Raw genomic sequence first — 15,020 nt, 5'->3', positions numbered from 1 at the left:
CGCGCCATTGTCGCCAGTTTTGCGAACGATCTCTCCTAGCGGAGGAATGGCAGGAAGGACAAATTCTACCGAGAAATTAATAGAAAGAAAGGAGTGATTGTTTCTTTCCAAGTGCAGAGATATGGCCGCGTGAGGAAATAACGTTCGTGTATTCTGCACGGAAACAAGAAATTAGCTGACCTTATAATACAAATTTGAAATTTAAGTTACCAGATTTAGTTTCTAGCTTAGTGGGAGCTGAACATTTTCCATTTTATTATGTGGACAGCTACTTTTTAGCTGTGGGAGCTACTTCTTTTATTCCGTGTGCAAAAAGGGAAAAGGCGTCTTATTGGGAAAAGAGAAGAGACGAACCTTTTTTTTTTTCAGATCGCACTTAGATCGCCACGGGGAGAAAACAGCATTCGCGTATTTCCGTATTTCCGGACGAGCAGGCAAAAAGTGGCGTTTGTTAATTCTCGGTCGGGAAGAATATTTCTCACGGCGAATAACGCGAGAGATACGCGGCGAATATACAGCGGTGGCTTATCAATAGCGGGGCGATTTTTATTAGCACTCCGCCACATGAACGTAATACAATATCTTTTTTCGCGGATTAGGAATATTGCCGAACACAATGTGTAATATTTTTTAACATATCGTGAACGTAGGAAATGGAATATCCCGTGTGCGGCATAGAGCGCGCGTTACGATATCACGCGGGGATCGGTCTATCTTCGCAAACCCCGCGACTAATCCTCCCCCGGCATACCGTAACCGAAAAACGAATAGAAATAGAAAAAATAAACTCGGCGTTCGCATATACGGGCGTTCCAATATGCCGACGCACACCGGGACAGCTTCGCGAAACACGTTACAAATTTTGATTGAATAAACGTTGGATCGTTTCGCTTTCCGCACGCTGATTTTTGTGGAATTAAATGACGAATGCAGCGGCCGCGGAAAGATACGCGCGGGGGCTCGCGCAAAGACAATCTATATGTTGTTGGAACGGATACAGGAGATGAAATAAACCAGCACGCTGCTCCGCCTCCCGCATCATCCCACGTAAAAGCCCCAAGAGCTTTATCGTGCGGTGTATGCCCGCCTAGATCATAACATTAACGAAATTAGAGCAACTGCCCGAGAGCTGTTCTTTCCTACGCCGCTCACTTTGTACACGATCGCGTTCGCGTCATTTCTCTCTTATTCATTCGTTTATCCGTTTATTTCGTTCGGTTGAAAACCGGAATGCGTCAGCGGCATCGAACACCGATTGTTCACGGCGCAAATGGAGCTCATTTTTCAGCTGGTTTATGAATCCCGGTTGATTTTTTTACGACCCCTCGTCGCCCGGACGAATTACGGACCTTGCTTGGATCACACTCGAGCGATGTAGACTCTATTTATTGGGCTGTCACGTTTACCAACTGCTCTCCGCCGTTGGTTTGTGTGTGTGTCAGCTTATCTTTCCAGCAAATTTAAATATCCACAAGTCCGTGAGAGAGGGAGGCCGGGAGACGCTGGAAGACCGGCGATTCCCTTTTGTTGGCCTGTCTGCGTACCGAAAGTTCTTTTTAGTCGAATCATCCCACACTTCAGGAACTCATCGCCCCGTGAGATCATTGAATCTGAGTCCGCTGGTACACCTAACAGACGCTCTGCCTCGTATCTGCTCGTTTTATTCATATTCTTTTTACATTATTACTTTCTGTCTTCCTTCCACTCTTTTTTATCATTTTCATGTTAGCTCTTCATTGTATTATTCTATTTTACTAATCTATTTTGTATTATTTTTGTATTATATTATTCTATTTTAACGCACTTATATTCTCTCTAAATTTCTTCGAGTGAAATTTCACTCGATAAGTAAAGTGACAGTGTCACTTAAATATGATTTTTCTGTTTTATACGGCGAATTTGGCATTTCGAATCAATAAATGAACATGTATTTTCGTTTGAAATTGAGAAATGAATGTGATGTATTTCATCATTATTGAATAGAATCGCTGTAATTGATTGAAACATTTTCTCGTATATGGGTTGAAAGTTCGCTTTACGGCTTGAGTTAAATATTCATTCTTGTGATTCCGCAAATAACAGCAATTTGCGCTATCGCTTGGGAAGAATCGTCACTCCTTTTGCGTGAGACTTCACTTCAAGAAATTTTAAAAAGTATGTATCGTACTTATGTGTGCTCTTAGAGGAAAGCACTCCGTCCCTGAATTAAATAAATTATTATACCGCTGCGACTACTGTCTCGGAGATATACGTCCGGCACTTTTGTTGCGAAATCAAACGCGTAAATCACTTCTTTCCGTCGTCCCTAAAAATTCGCCATGGCGGCACACTTTTTTCTAACAATTGCAGATTAATTTTTTCACCATCCACCTTTGTCACCGGCCGTCGCGATATACTGCCCGCAGTAAGGATATTTCATTTTGATGCGCTTTGTTATTTGCGTTTCTCTGTCTCTCGAGTTTATTCGCGAGCAACGCTAACATCATCAGCATGTCTGCGTGCCCGAGCCCAGAATGAATCGCGAGAGTCTTTATTTGAACATCACCCCTTCATTTGTCCGTCGTCACAATTTACTGATTGGACGATATTCTCTATTCTCCGCTGCCTTTGCTATTACAGCCCGAATTAACCCGGCGAGTATGAAGTTTCGCATTAAAAATTCGCATCCACAATGAAGAATCTCGTTTCGACGCGCCGCGCCGAGACTGTTGTGTATAATACCACAGAACCGTTTACACGTGTAAATACTCCTATAGCGGCGAGCGCGTTACGAGTGTTACGCGGCATTTTTTAGTAACTCGTTAGGAAACTAATTTAACTTCGCGGTAGCTTTTAGTGTGAGCTATATCGGCTTTATGCGACACAGTCGACGCAAGAATAGCGCGGCGTCCATCTTTGTTTTAAAGCGCGCTGACAAAAGCGAACCGCTTTCCGGGGGATGTCGGTATAGGTGGAAGTTATGGCTGAAAAGAGGAGATCGTCGTATGCGCAAAAACACAAAGTCGTGGACACAAAATAACACTGACAAATTTCTTGCGAAATAACAAAGCTGATCCCAATTTTTACAATTAACTTTTCCCGTAAACGCGAATCACTTCAGCTGATCTCGTTTTATACACGGGGTGTCCCAGACCTCAATCCAGACAATGGATTAAGGTGAACAAAAAATTCTCTACCATGGTAGAGGGCTTATTTGTTCACCTCTCAATAATCCGTTTTACGCTCTCACGAGATTTGTCCCTGTTGATTTGGGACACCCTGTATATTCGAATATTCGACGTCATATTTTTAAATCATGCTGCAATAGTCGAATTTAAAAGCTCGGCAACGAATGACAAAAGCTCGAAGATCATTCGGACTTGGAGCAAAAGTACCAGGTACAGCTGATTTTACGATTGTCGAAAACGCTTTTCCCGCGTATAGAAAAAATTATGTGCCGTACTTTAGGGCTTCCCGTCGCGTTACGGTTTTCACTCCGTATGTTGCGTACACTCCGTTTTACTACTTGTTTGTATCGGTTCTGCGTACACACACCTGTATACTCGTTTCATCTCTCGTGTTATGCGTATCGTCATGATTCGCGTATCGACTCCAAGTGACGCGAAATATTTTGCCGCGATGCGCGATAACCGGATAGAGGTACGTACTCTTTTTCGACACAGCAGAAAATCAATACCTTGCGGCAGGAAATTGAATTTAGACGAGTAAACAGGGCCAGCGGCGTATTATTGTGCATGTGGATATAGCGTACGCGTGTATGTGCGTGTGTGTGTTTAAAAATGATCATCGACCTGTGAGTTCTTCTTGATCGAAAATTCCGGCACGATTGCTTCCGATCGTGGTTTCCGAAGAGAGGAAAAGCGTTAAATATGCAAGATCGGCGAGAAAAATCGCAAGATTCGTCTGGATCGCGCGCGCGAGAATATCGACGGCGCCGACGTTTTTCTTATTCAAATCCTGCGAGACCTGCCCTCACTAAGAGATTTAATCATCTCCGCGTATATTTTTGACTCAAACCAGAAAATTATCGGAAATCCCGCGAGCGGGTCTTTCCAATTTTCTCCGATAGTGGCAGTTATGGGGATTCCCTCGTACGATGTTTAAGTAAGGGAAGGAAGTTACATGCACGATGCCTGCAAATCCCCCCCCCCCCCCCTTCCTCCCCCTCGCCCTGCTATTTTGCATAATGTCAGTGTCGGCGCGGCGTATTGTGCGGTCGGGTTAATTTAAGCGTGAAAATCAAATTTCCGGGATAATCTTATCCGCCCGCTCTCACTCATTCCCTCACCTTCTTCGTCGCTGCCGATCATGGCGTATCGCTCGTATCCGGTGAGATTCCTAACTGCTCCCAAGCCGAAGTCGTCCTTAGTCCATTGAATGGGCCCCTTCTGATCGAGAACCCGGCATGGAAGCGTCACCCGGCTGCCAACCACCGCAGTTTGATCCATCGGTTCGATGGCGAATCGCTGATAAACTACTTCCGTCGTTGTAAACGGCTTCACCGTCGACGCTATGAACGATGCGTTCGTCATGTTCGTAGCCGCCACTGTCTTCGTTCCCGTCGCCATCAGCAGCGACAGGCAAATTATGAACGGCGCCGTTCTTCGTCCAATTTTTCTACTCGCGTTCCTGCAACGCACAGACAAGTACATTCGATTAGAATGGATCACGAGACGTCAATTATTTCCGATGCGAGGACAAATCACGAATTATAAATGTTACGATATTCTTGCTAGGAGAAAAAGATGACGAAGGGGAACCCGATTCGAGAGAATTTTACCGCGCAACGAACGCGAATTTCTCGAGGCTACTTTTTGTACGGGTCGCGTCGCAGCCGAAACCAGATGCGAAAAATATCGGTCCTCTTTACTCGACTTTTCAGCTCTCTCTCTCTCTTTCTCGTGCCTTAGACTTATTTAACGATCCTCTAGGCCGTAATGCGGTTTCTTGCCCATTTACTTCGACGTCTTACTTAATTTATCTTTATGGTCCCATCGGATTCAAAAACGAAGTCAGAGGGTAAGGAGTCGGCGTCGTAAAAGAGGCGATAAAAGTATTGCCAGCGCGGCAATTTAGTATTGGCGAGGAAGAGTGCATTATACACACACACATACACACACACACACACGCGTGTTACGTGTATGCGTACATATAGTAGGCGTGCAGGTATGTGCATGCCAAGAGCATACACGTGGATTCGCCGTTATGAGAGGAAAGCTTTTTTTCTCTCCTCCTTTTCTTTTACGACAGCGATGTAGTTTTGTCGTTGCGGCGAAAATATACTGCATCTTAACAATTATCGCGCGGGACGTTTTACGAGTATTAAAGGGGCCCGATCGTATCGGAAGTGAGAGAGGAACGTTCGTGATCTTTATTCGCGGTTAAATAATTGAGGAATTCGCTCATAGTCGGTGCCGTCAACCAACGCTCCTTTTCCATTACCGTTTCTCTCTCACGCGAATCGATCGCCGCGCGCTTTTTAACGGAATTCTTCTCGTTCCGCGGCTCTCATTCGGCGACGGTGTAAGAGGATTAAAAAAAGCTGATTAACTTGTCAACCTAAACATCGGTGCCTGCGACTTAACGCTAATTTATAATTCAAGGTATATATATGCAATAAATATGCTCCGCGTGCGCTTGTTTACTATGTGTTTCGATGCATTTTGTTTCCCGCTGCGATTTATGTGCGCGAGCGGCCGCTCTATCGAACGTTTTATCGAACGCAAAACGAGTGTTTGTGCGTGTCCGTCGGCCGGCCATAACTAACGCCGAGAACACTTTCGACGTTCACGCAAGTCGCCGCCGATAGATTCAACGCTCAATTATTGAGAGTGCACGAGCGTTCAAGGGTATGCATTCGTTAACGCGACTATTAACCCTTATTATTATTCAACAAAATCGTGCGCACCAATCAGCCGAACAACCTCTCTCAATCGACCTCTCTCCGAATCGACCGCGTATAATTAATTAACGTCATGCCTCTTATATTCGTATCATCTACGATCTGTCTTTTAATAACGGGAACGGACGCGAGACGATGCTTCGTTTCTATTCTCCTCTCCCTCTCTCTTTCTTCGTCCCCGCCCCCGGCCCCTCTCTCGCTCTTTCTTCTTATTCACCCTTCGCTACGTCTCCGTGCCGCTACTCCGTCATCTATCTACGTTTCCTCCGGCCGCCGTTCTTATTCGTCGCCAGTGAAATGATCGATAGAACTGAAAATCGCTCGAGGAGAGATTCTTGAGAACGATGTATCGTTCTCGTATGTCTTGTCGAGCTCGCGGTCCTCGCACAGACGCGGCGCCTCTACGTCGCTCTCCGTTATCATCGAAGTCGTACATTATACTTGGCTGCGCCTTGCTCTCTCTCTCCTTCTTTCCCGCCCCCTTGTCTTTTTGACTCTCTCTCTCTCTCTCTATCTATCTATCTATCTCTATCTATCTCTCTATCCGCCGCGTGTTGTTTCTCGGAGAAGCGAAGTTCGACCGTATGGTCTACGAGCTAAGCGTTTCTTGTCGCGCCATGTTCCGTTGGTTAGCAGATAGAGGATGTCGTAAGACGCGCTCGTACGACATCGCGCGCGGGCTGCTTCTTACGAGCTCAATAGGATAATAACCCCCGGCAGTCGCTGCCGCCCAGAATGCTTTGAATGGAATATACGAGTAACGAGCGTAATAATAATTGCGCTTGTGCCGCGTATTTGGGCCGACCTCGCCGCCGCCTGCCTCTTCCGCTCGTCTCGCGCCGCCGCGGCGACGACGGAGAAGGAGGATGCGTCTCGACGCGGTGCGTTACAACGCGTGGAACAATTTCGCGACCATAAGCGGTCTCACAAAGCGCGCTTCTTGACGCTCGTTAAGCCTTTCTTCCGTCCTTCGATGGATGCGAACAATATTAGTATTTCCTCTCTCTCTGTGCTCTTCTTGTGAACGTTACGAGGAGGAGCAACGTCGTCGTCGTTGTCAACGCGCGATAACATCGATGTTCTCGATAAAATCATCGTTTTTCACCGTGTCTCATCGGTCTTGGGTATCATACGCGTGATGAAAGGAAAGAATGGGGAGAAGGGGGTTCGGGGTGGATGGATTTCCGCGTTCTCTTTGGCGTATAATTCGCACGGGAGTTAAAATAAATCCGTATCGAATGCAATTTACTCATTTACTTGGAAAACATTTATCATATTCCGTGACGTCCATGACAAGGCACGCCACGAGCTTACGAAACGGAATTGGGTCATGTCGGAATTGGATGGGATACGTCCCAGGCGGTTTTACCACAGTGATTTTACATGTACAACGTATATCACGAAAATGTCGCACGCCCTCGCGCGCGCGCGCGCGTGCGAGCGCGTAACGTCAATGGCCTCTATCACGCCCATTTGCTTTTTATCATTCGCGAGAGAGGAGGAGATCGAGTGAAAGCGAGAAAGAGAGAGAGAGAGAATGTCGAAATTTCCGGGCGAACCCGACTCAAACTAAACGGCCGATGTCGTACGCACACGCGCTAGACATAGATTATGTCGGCTCGATAAAATAGAACACGCCGATAGAAGCGTAAAGCAATCAATTGCGGTGTCGTTCGAGCAATTACTAGCGAATGTCGCGATAATCACTAAAGCGTACACACAGCGGCGCGCTCGCCACTGCGTTTAAATTTAAATAAAGTCACTAATCGAGACGGGGCGTCGCGTGGCGGCGGCGCATCGTATCGGTCCGCCTGTCGGACGTCACGTTGCGACGACGGTCGAAATTTTAACGTTCCGAAAACGTAGCCTCTACCACACATACATACACACACACACACACAGTCTCTCTCTCTCTCTCGCTTTTTCTCTTTCTCCTTCTTTCTCTTTCTCTTCCTCGCTATGTTACGCTCGGCACATCACGTCGCGTCGAATCGATCGGTGGTCGATTTGACCTTCGAAATCAATTTTTCATTATGTTACTACTCATTATTCCGTTCGCTCCGTCCGTGGTATTCAATTTTTCCTCAATCGCAGCGCGAGCTTGGTATTTACGCGGGGAACGCCTTTCCCGAAAGGTTACGTTATGTAGAAGTAGACATCGCGACGGTAACTACATACGTAGATGCTGATAACGCACGCTATAAAGAGAAAGATGGATAGAGGGGGAGAGAGAGAGAGAGAGAGAGAGATGAATACGAAGCACTCTCTGTTTCTCGTATTTGTAACCATTTATTGATCGTCGTATAAGTATAATAGGTGCTCAACCGGCAATTTCCGATATTTCAGTTTCAACACACGAGCGGCACGCTTATCAAATTCACTGTCGAGAATCCGATTACATAAATTACTGTTTCGTTATAAATAATGAACCTCCCCAACTAACCAGTCGCGTTAAAAGCGAGGAGGTAAAAATAGATTGCGTATTTTGCTCCCATTCATTCTCAATGACAAATAAAAAAAAATGAGTACATATAGTAAGTATTTTTCATAGCGATTAAATATACGACAATGGAGAATTCCATACATACATAGACATATATATACATATATATTGCATCGTTTGTCGATCCGCCATCGTCAACCGCGCCGCAATACATCGCGATATTGCCGAACAACATTTTCTCGTGAGCGTTGCACATAGTATTTCCGTCAACGCTACTTTGAATTTCTCCAGTAAAGAGAAGAGGAGCCAAAGCGAGGGCCTGGCGGGTAATCCGCCGCCTATACATGTCCCTCGAAAGGATCTCTCTCGCTCGAGCGTGGAAGACTCGCGCCGAAGCTCAACGGCGCAACGTCACCGATCAATTTGTCATGGGATGACCCAGTATCAAAGATACGAGTCCCCTGGGTCAGTGTAACGTGTTTCTGGGAACGTTGACACATGCACAGACACACAGCGCAGTATGTACACATATGCAAACACACGATGCACACGGCGGCGACATATACACGCCGCGCGACGTGTGTGCTTGTTCGGTCGCACGACTATCTAAATATAGCCCTACGCCCGTGTACACACGAATATGGGATGTATTCACTGGTTATCGCGATTTTCGATACTCCCGACAAAGTCGGAAAATATTTCGTCACGCTGCAGCTGACACCGCGCCGGATAAGAGTGATGAGGGTGCCGCGGAATCAAGAATGCGGGAATCAATTTTCTACATCCGCTCCATTTACCCGCGTTGTATTTCAGGAACTTGTGTATGTGTGTGAGGGAAGTCTGTTTCTTTCTCTCTTTCTCTCTCTTATTTATTTTTTTCTCTTCCGGTCTAATATCATCCGGATGACGAGGTCTGGCGGAAAATTATTTTTCCTACCCGCATGTGTGTACGCACTCCGATGCGTGCGCGCCCGATGCGGTTTTTTCCCCCCCATTCGGTAATCGTGCGAGCAACATCGCTAACGTTCTCTTGGTGCAACGCAAAAAACGACAAAGGGATAAGCACAAGTTAAATACCCTTCACATTCTGCCGCTTTTCACATCCCATGCCGTTTAAATTCGAAAAAGCTGACAATTTGATCATTTTATCCGTAACACTGAAACATCATTGAACGACTCTTTCATTTTATTGGATTGCCATTTTGCTATACGACATTCTCACATTTTGAACGCCATGCGACGGATTTGCGGAATGGAATCGGATTTGTAACCGCGGTATGCTTTACTGTCTGTATGTGCGCGCGCGCGCGCGTGTGTGTGTGTGTGTTTCGTGCTGTGTTCCAGCAATAGCACATTTTATCTCGAACACAGATTCTTTCATGAATTTGAATTCGATCTCTTTCACCGATCAGAACTCGCCGTCTGGTCCCTACGTGTCGCCGCGCAATGCGAGTTCGAACATCTCAATATGAATATTGTGCGACTCTTTTTTTTCCAGAAATTAACAAACAACATTTCACAAGTCGGGTCATTGCGTTGCGCAGCTAATTGAAAAAAAAAGCTTTTTCCATTGCGACTGTCGGAGGGAAAAAAATTGATTAGTCGAAAGAAACGCGCCGCGGTAGATGCGGAATAATTTTGAGATTCTGTTTGCGTAGCAACCCTGTCGGAACGTTCTGTATATTCTAACGCAAATAGTGCAACCTTCGCGCTTGTGCAGCGCGCAGGTCATGTAGATAGATGCAACCTAATTTTTGATTGGCTCTGGGGATGGAGTGGAAGAGAGGCTTAACCTTCGATCCACGGAGAGAAGGTCGAGATTATACCGCAGGGACCGTGCGGGCTCGAATTTAAGCCTTATTCCATCGTCGATTCGGTCGGTATTAACGAAGCCATTAGTAGTTCCTTAACTCCGCAACGGCTGTGCCAACACATCCGAAGTCACACGACGAAATCGACCCGGCCATCGCGAAATGGAACGAATATTTGTCACGTAAAAACAGGGCGCGACGGGCCGACGCGAAGTTATGAGGGCGCATTAGTCTTACATAATGAAGTTCAAGTTGGAGACACGAGTTTCATTCATTTACGCTTATCGTGACTCAATTAATTATGGATCCGGCGCAATCCCGAGTCCACGCATAGGTATGATTCGACAGATATTATTTCAGCTCTCGAAAATTCGATAGCTTTCTAAGATTCCGAGAAGACCCCGAAAAATTTCACAGCTGCTCAACCCCCACGGCTCACCCGCAGCGCTTTCTTCCCCGTCCTATCTTGTACTTATGCGGTTCTCTCTCATTCGCCCATTCTCTCATTCTCTCCACCTATCTAACTTCCCCCCCCCCCTCCTCNCCCCCCCCCCTCCTCCCTCTTCCTCATATCTCGTTCACGACGTTAACAAACAATCGACTCCAAAGGATCGTCGCCGTTTGTGCTCGTTCTCCGCGACAGTGCGCATTCTTCGAGAAAATCGGATTATTATCGCGAAATCTATTTGGCGGTCCTGTGTGTTCGTATCAGTATTCACGGGATGTCGAAGACTGTCAAACGTTCCCCCTTTCCAGGACACAACCAACTGTTGTAACGCGCCGCATTGTATGCTTACGCAACAATCAACATTGCCTATGTGCATCGTTGCATATACAAGTGTATAATGCTGTGTATACGCCCGTGCAGTGTGCATCTCCGATGCACGGCAAGCAACGATATAACCTTGTGAGCGAAAATTCGCAAGACGCGCGCCCGGGAAAACAATTCTCCTCGGTCGCTGCTTGGCGGCCGCCGCTCGAAATGGGCTCGAAACGCGCACTGCGCGATCGATTGTAATGAATACGTTTCGCCTCCCCATTGGGATTAATTGACTAATGGACATGACGACGAGCCAAGTGGCGCACGTCGACGTACGATTTCTGTTTGTCTTCGCGACCGAAGTATCGCTGTTAATGTATCAGAAAACGTTCGACCCCGAGACGACGATGTTGACCTAATCCGCTGGCACCTATCGTCTCCCGGAGCGATCGATTCCCTCGGTACGAAGTCACGACGGGCTGTGTGCATGTACGTATGTATTGTATATATGTACGATCAATTTGCGATATCGACCTCATCGATGTGGCATCGCGCGAACATGATCTTAGAAAAACGAAACAGCGAATCATCGCGGAATGTGATGTGTGATCGTCACGCGTGAGCTGCTCGAATTACACGATTTTATCTGTCTCCTTCTTTCTCTCTCTCTCTTTCTCTCTTTCTCACTGTTACCACCCCGTCCGGTTTTCACCCGGATCCGGTTTTCCAAACGATTGTCCGGTTTTACCTGATTTTATCCGGTTTTGTTGAAATTTGTAGGTTGGAAAATTAACTTTCCTATATAACAAACATATAACGAAATTTATTTTTTAATGATGCTAAAAGAATAACTGTGTTTAGTAGAAAAAAATAGCTCAATTACCGCTTAATGATTATTGTCTGTGACTGGAACATTCTTTTAGATTTTCGACAAATCCAGGAGAATATATCAATCACGAGCGAAAATTATGAAACATTCAGTGCTATGTTCCAATATTCATTGCTAGCACTACAAATTTATAGTTTTCGCAGCATAAATTGTAGATCTGCAATATTATCAGTAAATATCGGAAATATATATATATTTTTTTTTGTTTATTATTACACACATCTTATATATATATATTAAACGTACTTTTATTATGTAATTATTATTATAATGTATAAAATAATAAATAGAATACAATATTTATAGTATCGCTATTATTATTATCATCTTGAGACCTTTTTTTTTTAATCCAATGTCCGGGTAACCGTCATTAGAAAGGTGGCAACATTGCCCTCGCCCCGCTCTCTCTCTCGTCTGAATCCGGAATATTCCGATTATCCAATTTGTTCGAGTCGCATTCGAGCCGCGTCGTAAAACCTTCAGCGCCGCGCGAAGCACGAGGATTAGTCAGAACGTCTGGAATTCGGGATCACTCGGCGCAAGGTCGGCGTTCTCTCGTCCACGTAACTCCACATGGAGAAGTCCTTACATCCTATCCCGCTACATGGGCCGCGAGTATCGAATACATCGTCGTCTACCAGCGCCTACAGTCGATTTCGCCGATGTAACGACAGCACAATCGCCATAATCCGGGGATCGGCGCTCGCGAAAGCAAATATCCATGTGTGTATCTCTTCGTGCGCGCGCGTACGAGTACCGCCACAATCTCACCGGGAACGTCGCCGTTTCGCGAATGCACACGGGGGGAGGGGGAGGAGGGAGAGAGATAGTATTCTCGTTATGATATAAAAATTCCTACTCAAAGAGAGGGAAGCGTATGTGTGCGTGTCACGGACGAGCTTTTACGCCGGCAATCCTCGGAAGTTTCATATTTTCGTCGTAATATGAAAATATATTTTCAAAGACACGGAATATGTATGTCAAGAGCGTAGCGCGCGCATTATGCCGCCCGCTTTTTACGCTTTGTCTCCGTTCTTTCGCGGCTCTTGCAACGCCGTTATATATCTTATCCAACTTCGGTATCATTCAAGTAGAATATGCTCACGTTGCCGAAGGTAAAGTAAGCTGGATGGCGAGCGGAAGGAGGGGAGGGAGTGAAAAAGTATTTAATTCTTCAAAGCTCTAAATGGAAAGTCAACGCGCGCGGCGAGTTTCTGAACGAGACGTATCTACGCGCCAACTTTTTACGGTATGAAGAGCCCGATATGAGAAAAGAGAGAAAGAAAGAGGAAAGACAGGAGAGATAGAGAGAGAGAGAGAGAGAGAAGAGAAAAGAGACAAAGTTAGAAAGCGAAAAAAGGGAGGAGGGAGAAAAGATGAATCGCACAGTTTTGGGATAACGATGTAACGTCTATTGATGCGCGTCTTTCTGCAGGAGAGAGTATTAGGTTTCGCAAATCCGAATTTATGACATCGATACTTACTCGATGGGAGGTATCGAAAAGGTATCGATATCCGACACCGCTATCTGGAAGTCGGGAAACACGACTCCGCGGAATCATCCGGCGGTGTGATAATATTTTCCGCCGCGACGGGGAAATTCGTTTTCGCGAATCAGATTTCATTAGACGGCGAGTTGATACAATAGGATGTACGAATCCAACGCAAAGAGCAATAAACGGCGGTGTCGCCGCGTCGTACACGACGCGTATATGTACGAGCGGCGAGCGCCGACACATACATACATTCCGGCTGGATACATCTGCATTGCAGAAACGAGACGACCATGCAAATTCAATATTTGCGCCGTGATGGAATGATCATGCCGAAGTGGGAGGGAGAGAGACAGAGAAGAGCAAGAGAGAGAGCAAGAGAGCCGTGTGTGTGCCTATCTGACCCAGATGCTTAAATTGTCATATGCGCTACGGTATCATAGAACGTTTAGACGTATAGACGGGCGAGCGAGAAAATGGTCCCGGTATTAAAGCCCTTCCGTACATACTCGGACCGACGGAGCGCGCGCGGCTGCTACATACACGGTAACAATCTATTTCGGAAAAGAGCCGTAACGGTCTAACGTGGTAAACCTGCAAGAAAAGCGGGGATGGATAAAAAGGAAAATTAAGTTGGAGCTCCAACTTTTAGAGGGCAACAATTCCATCCGCGTATCGCCGGAGCGATGTACACGTTGGGCGAAATGGAAGTTATACGCCGCATTGTTGTACCATGATACTGCGTACGCGGATTCGCAATCCGTCCGCCACCACTCTTCGGGATATAGACGCTATTCGTGTGCGAAGAAATCGCGCGCGGCATACAGCTATCGGAACACGAAAATAAACTTAACAATTTAAAAAATCGTGACGTATCGCAACCTCCTCCCGCTGAATGTGTACGTGGGGAAATAATAGGAGTTGAATTCTTTAAAAAGGTCGATATTTTGGAAACATCGAATAATCACCCGGAACTAAGGTACATATATCCACGCATGCGCACACCCTGCCAATCATCTAGTTATTTAAGCATACGGCGATAAAATTGGATGAACTTTATATCGGTAGTCGTAATGTCAATTTATGCATGCTAATTGAAATCAAATGGCGTATAAAAAGACAACTTAGATCAATTTCGTCAACTTAGTTCGCGTCTTAAATTGATTTCTTCAATAGTTCAATCTTCTTCTCCTCAATTTACCGGGACGAATATTTTCTCGACAGCAATTCCGTATTCCTGAAGAATTCAATCATTTTTCGTGTTTGCATGCGACATACATTTTATCGTGTATCAAACTAGAACAATATTGCGTGTGTTTTCGCGTGTTCATCTACGCGTGAATAATCGCCCTATGTAAATCGTAATACATCGAAAAGAGTCCAATATTATTGTACATATAGAATCACATCGATATCGGCGAGCGAATCGATAGATGAGGGCTTTTTCCACTTCCTTTTCAACCAATGTGCGGTGCACCGTGTACCGGCGATATGCGCGATGCACCACACATCTGAGCACACGAATTTTCGTCGAGCGAATTCACCGTAGTTGAACGCTACCTATTTGAAAGTTATGACATTTTGATATCTCCGGGAGTTTCGTCTCCAAATCAGAAATCTGACATTAAAAAGTTATGAGATGCGGTGTAGGACATCCATATCTTCATATATCCGCATATGTATACATATATTATATATATATATATATATATATATATATAT

The 15,020-nt window shown here is 45.6% G+C and overlaps 1 protein-coding gene across 2 annotated transcripts in view; it reads right to left on the bottom strand.

Annotated features, from left to right (window-relative positions):
- The window catches only part of LOC106744534 (irregular chiasm C-roughest protein-like), a 155,962-nt gene that overhangs the window by 44,411 nt on the left and 96,531 nt on the right, over positions 1-15,020 (bottom strand). For both annotated transcript variants that reach the window (XM_014619400.1, XM_014619401.1), the window contains exon 3: positions 4,289-4,629. In XM_014619400.1, the coding sequence (XP_014474886.1) occupies positions 4,289-4,629 (341 nt within the window). The remainder of the gene's footprint in view (positions 1-4,288; positions 4,630-15,020) is intronic.

This window comes from Dinoponera quadriceps, unplaced genomic scaffold (genome assembly GCF_001313825.1).
Source record: "Dinoponera quadriceps isolate SergipeBrazil2010 unplaced genomic scaffold, ASM131382v1 scaffold1421, whole genome shotgun sequence".
Classification (NCBI taxonomy): Eukaryota; Metazoa; Arthropoda; class Insecta; order Hymenoptera; family Formicidae; genus Dinoponera; species Dinoponera quadriceps.
This window is presented reverse-complemented; position numbering and strand designations above follow the sequence as displayed.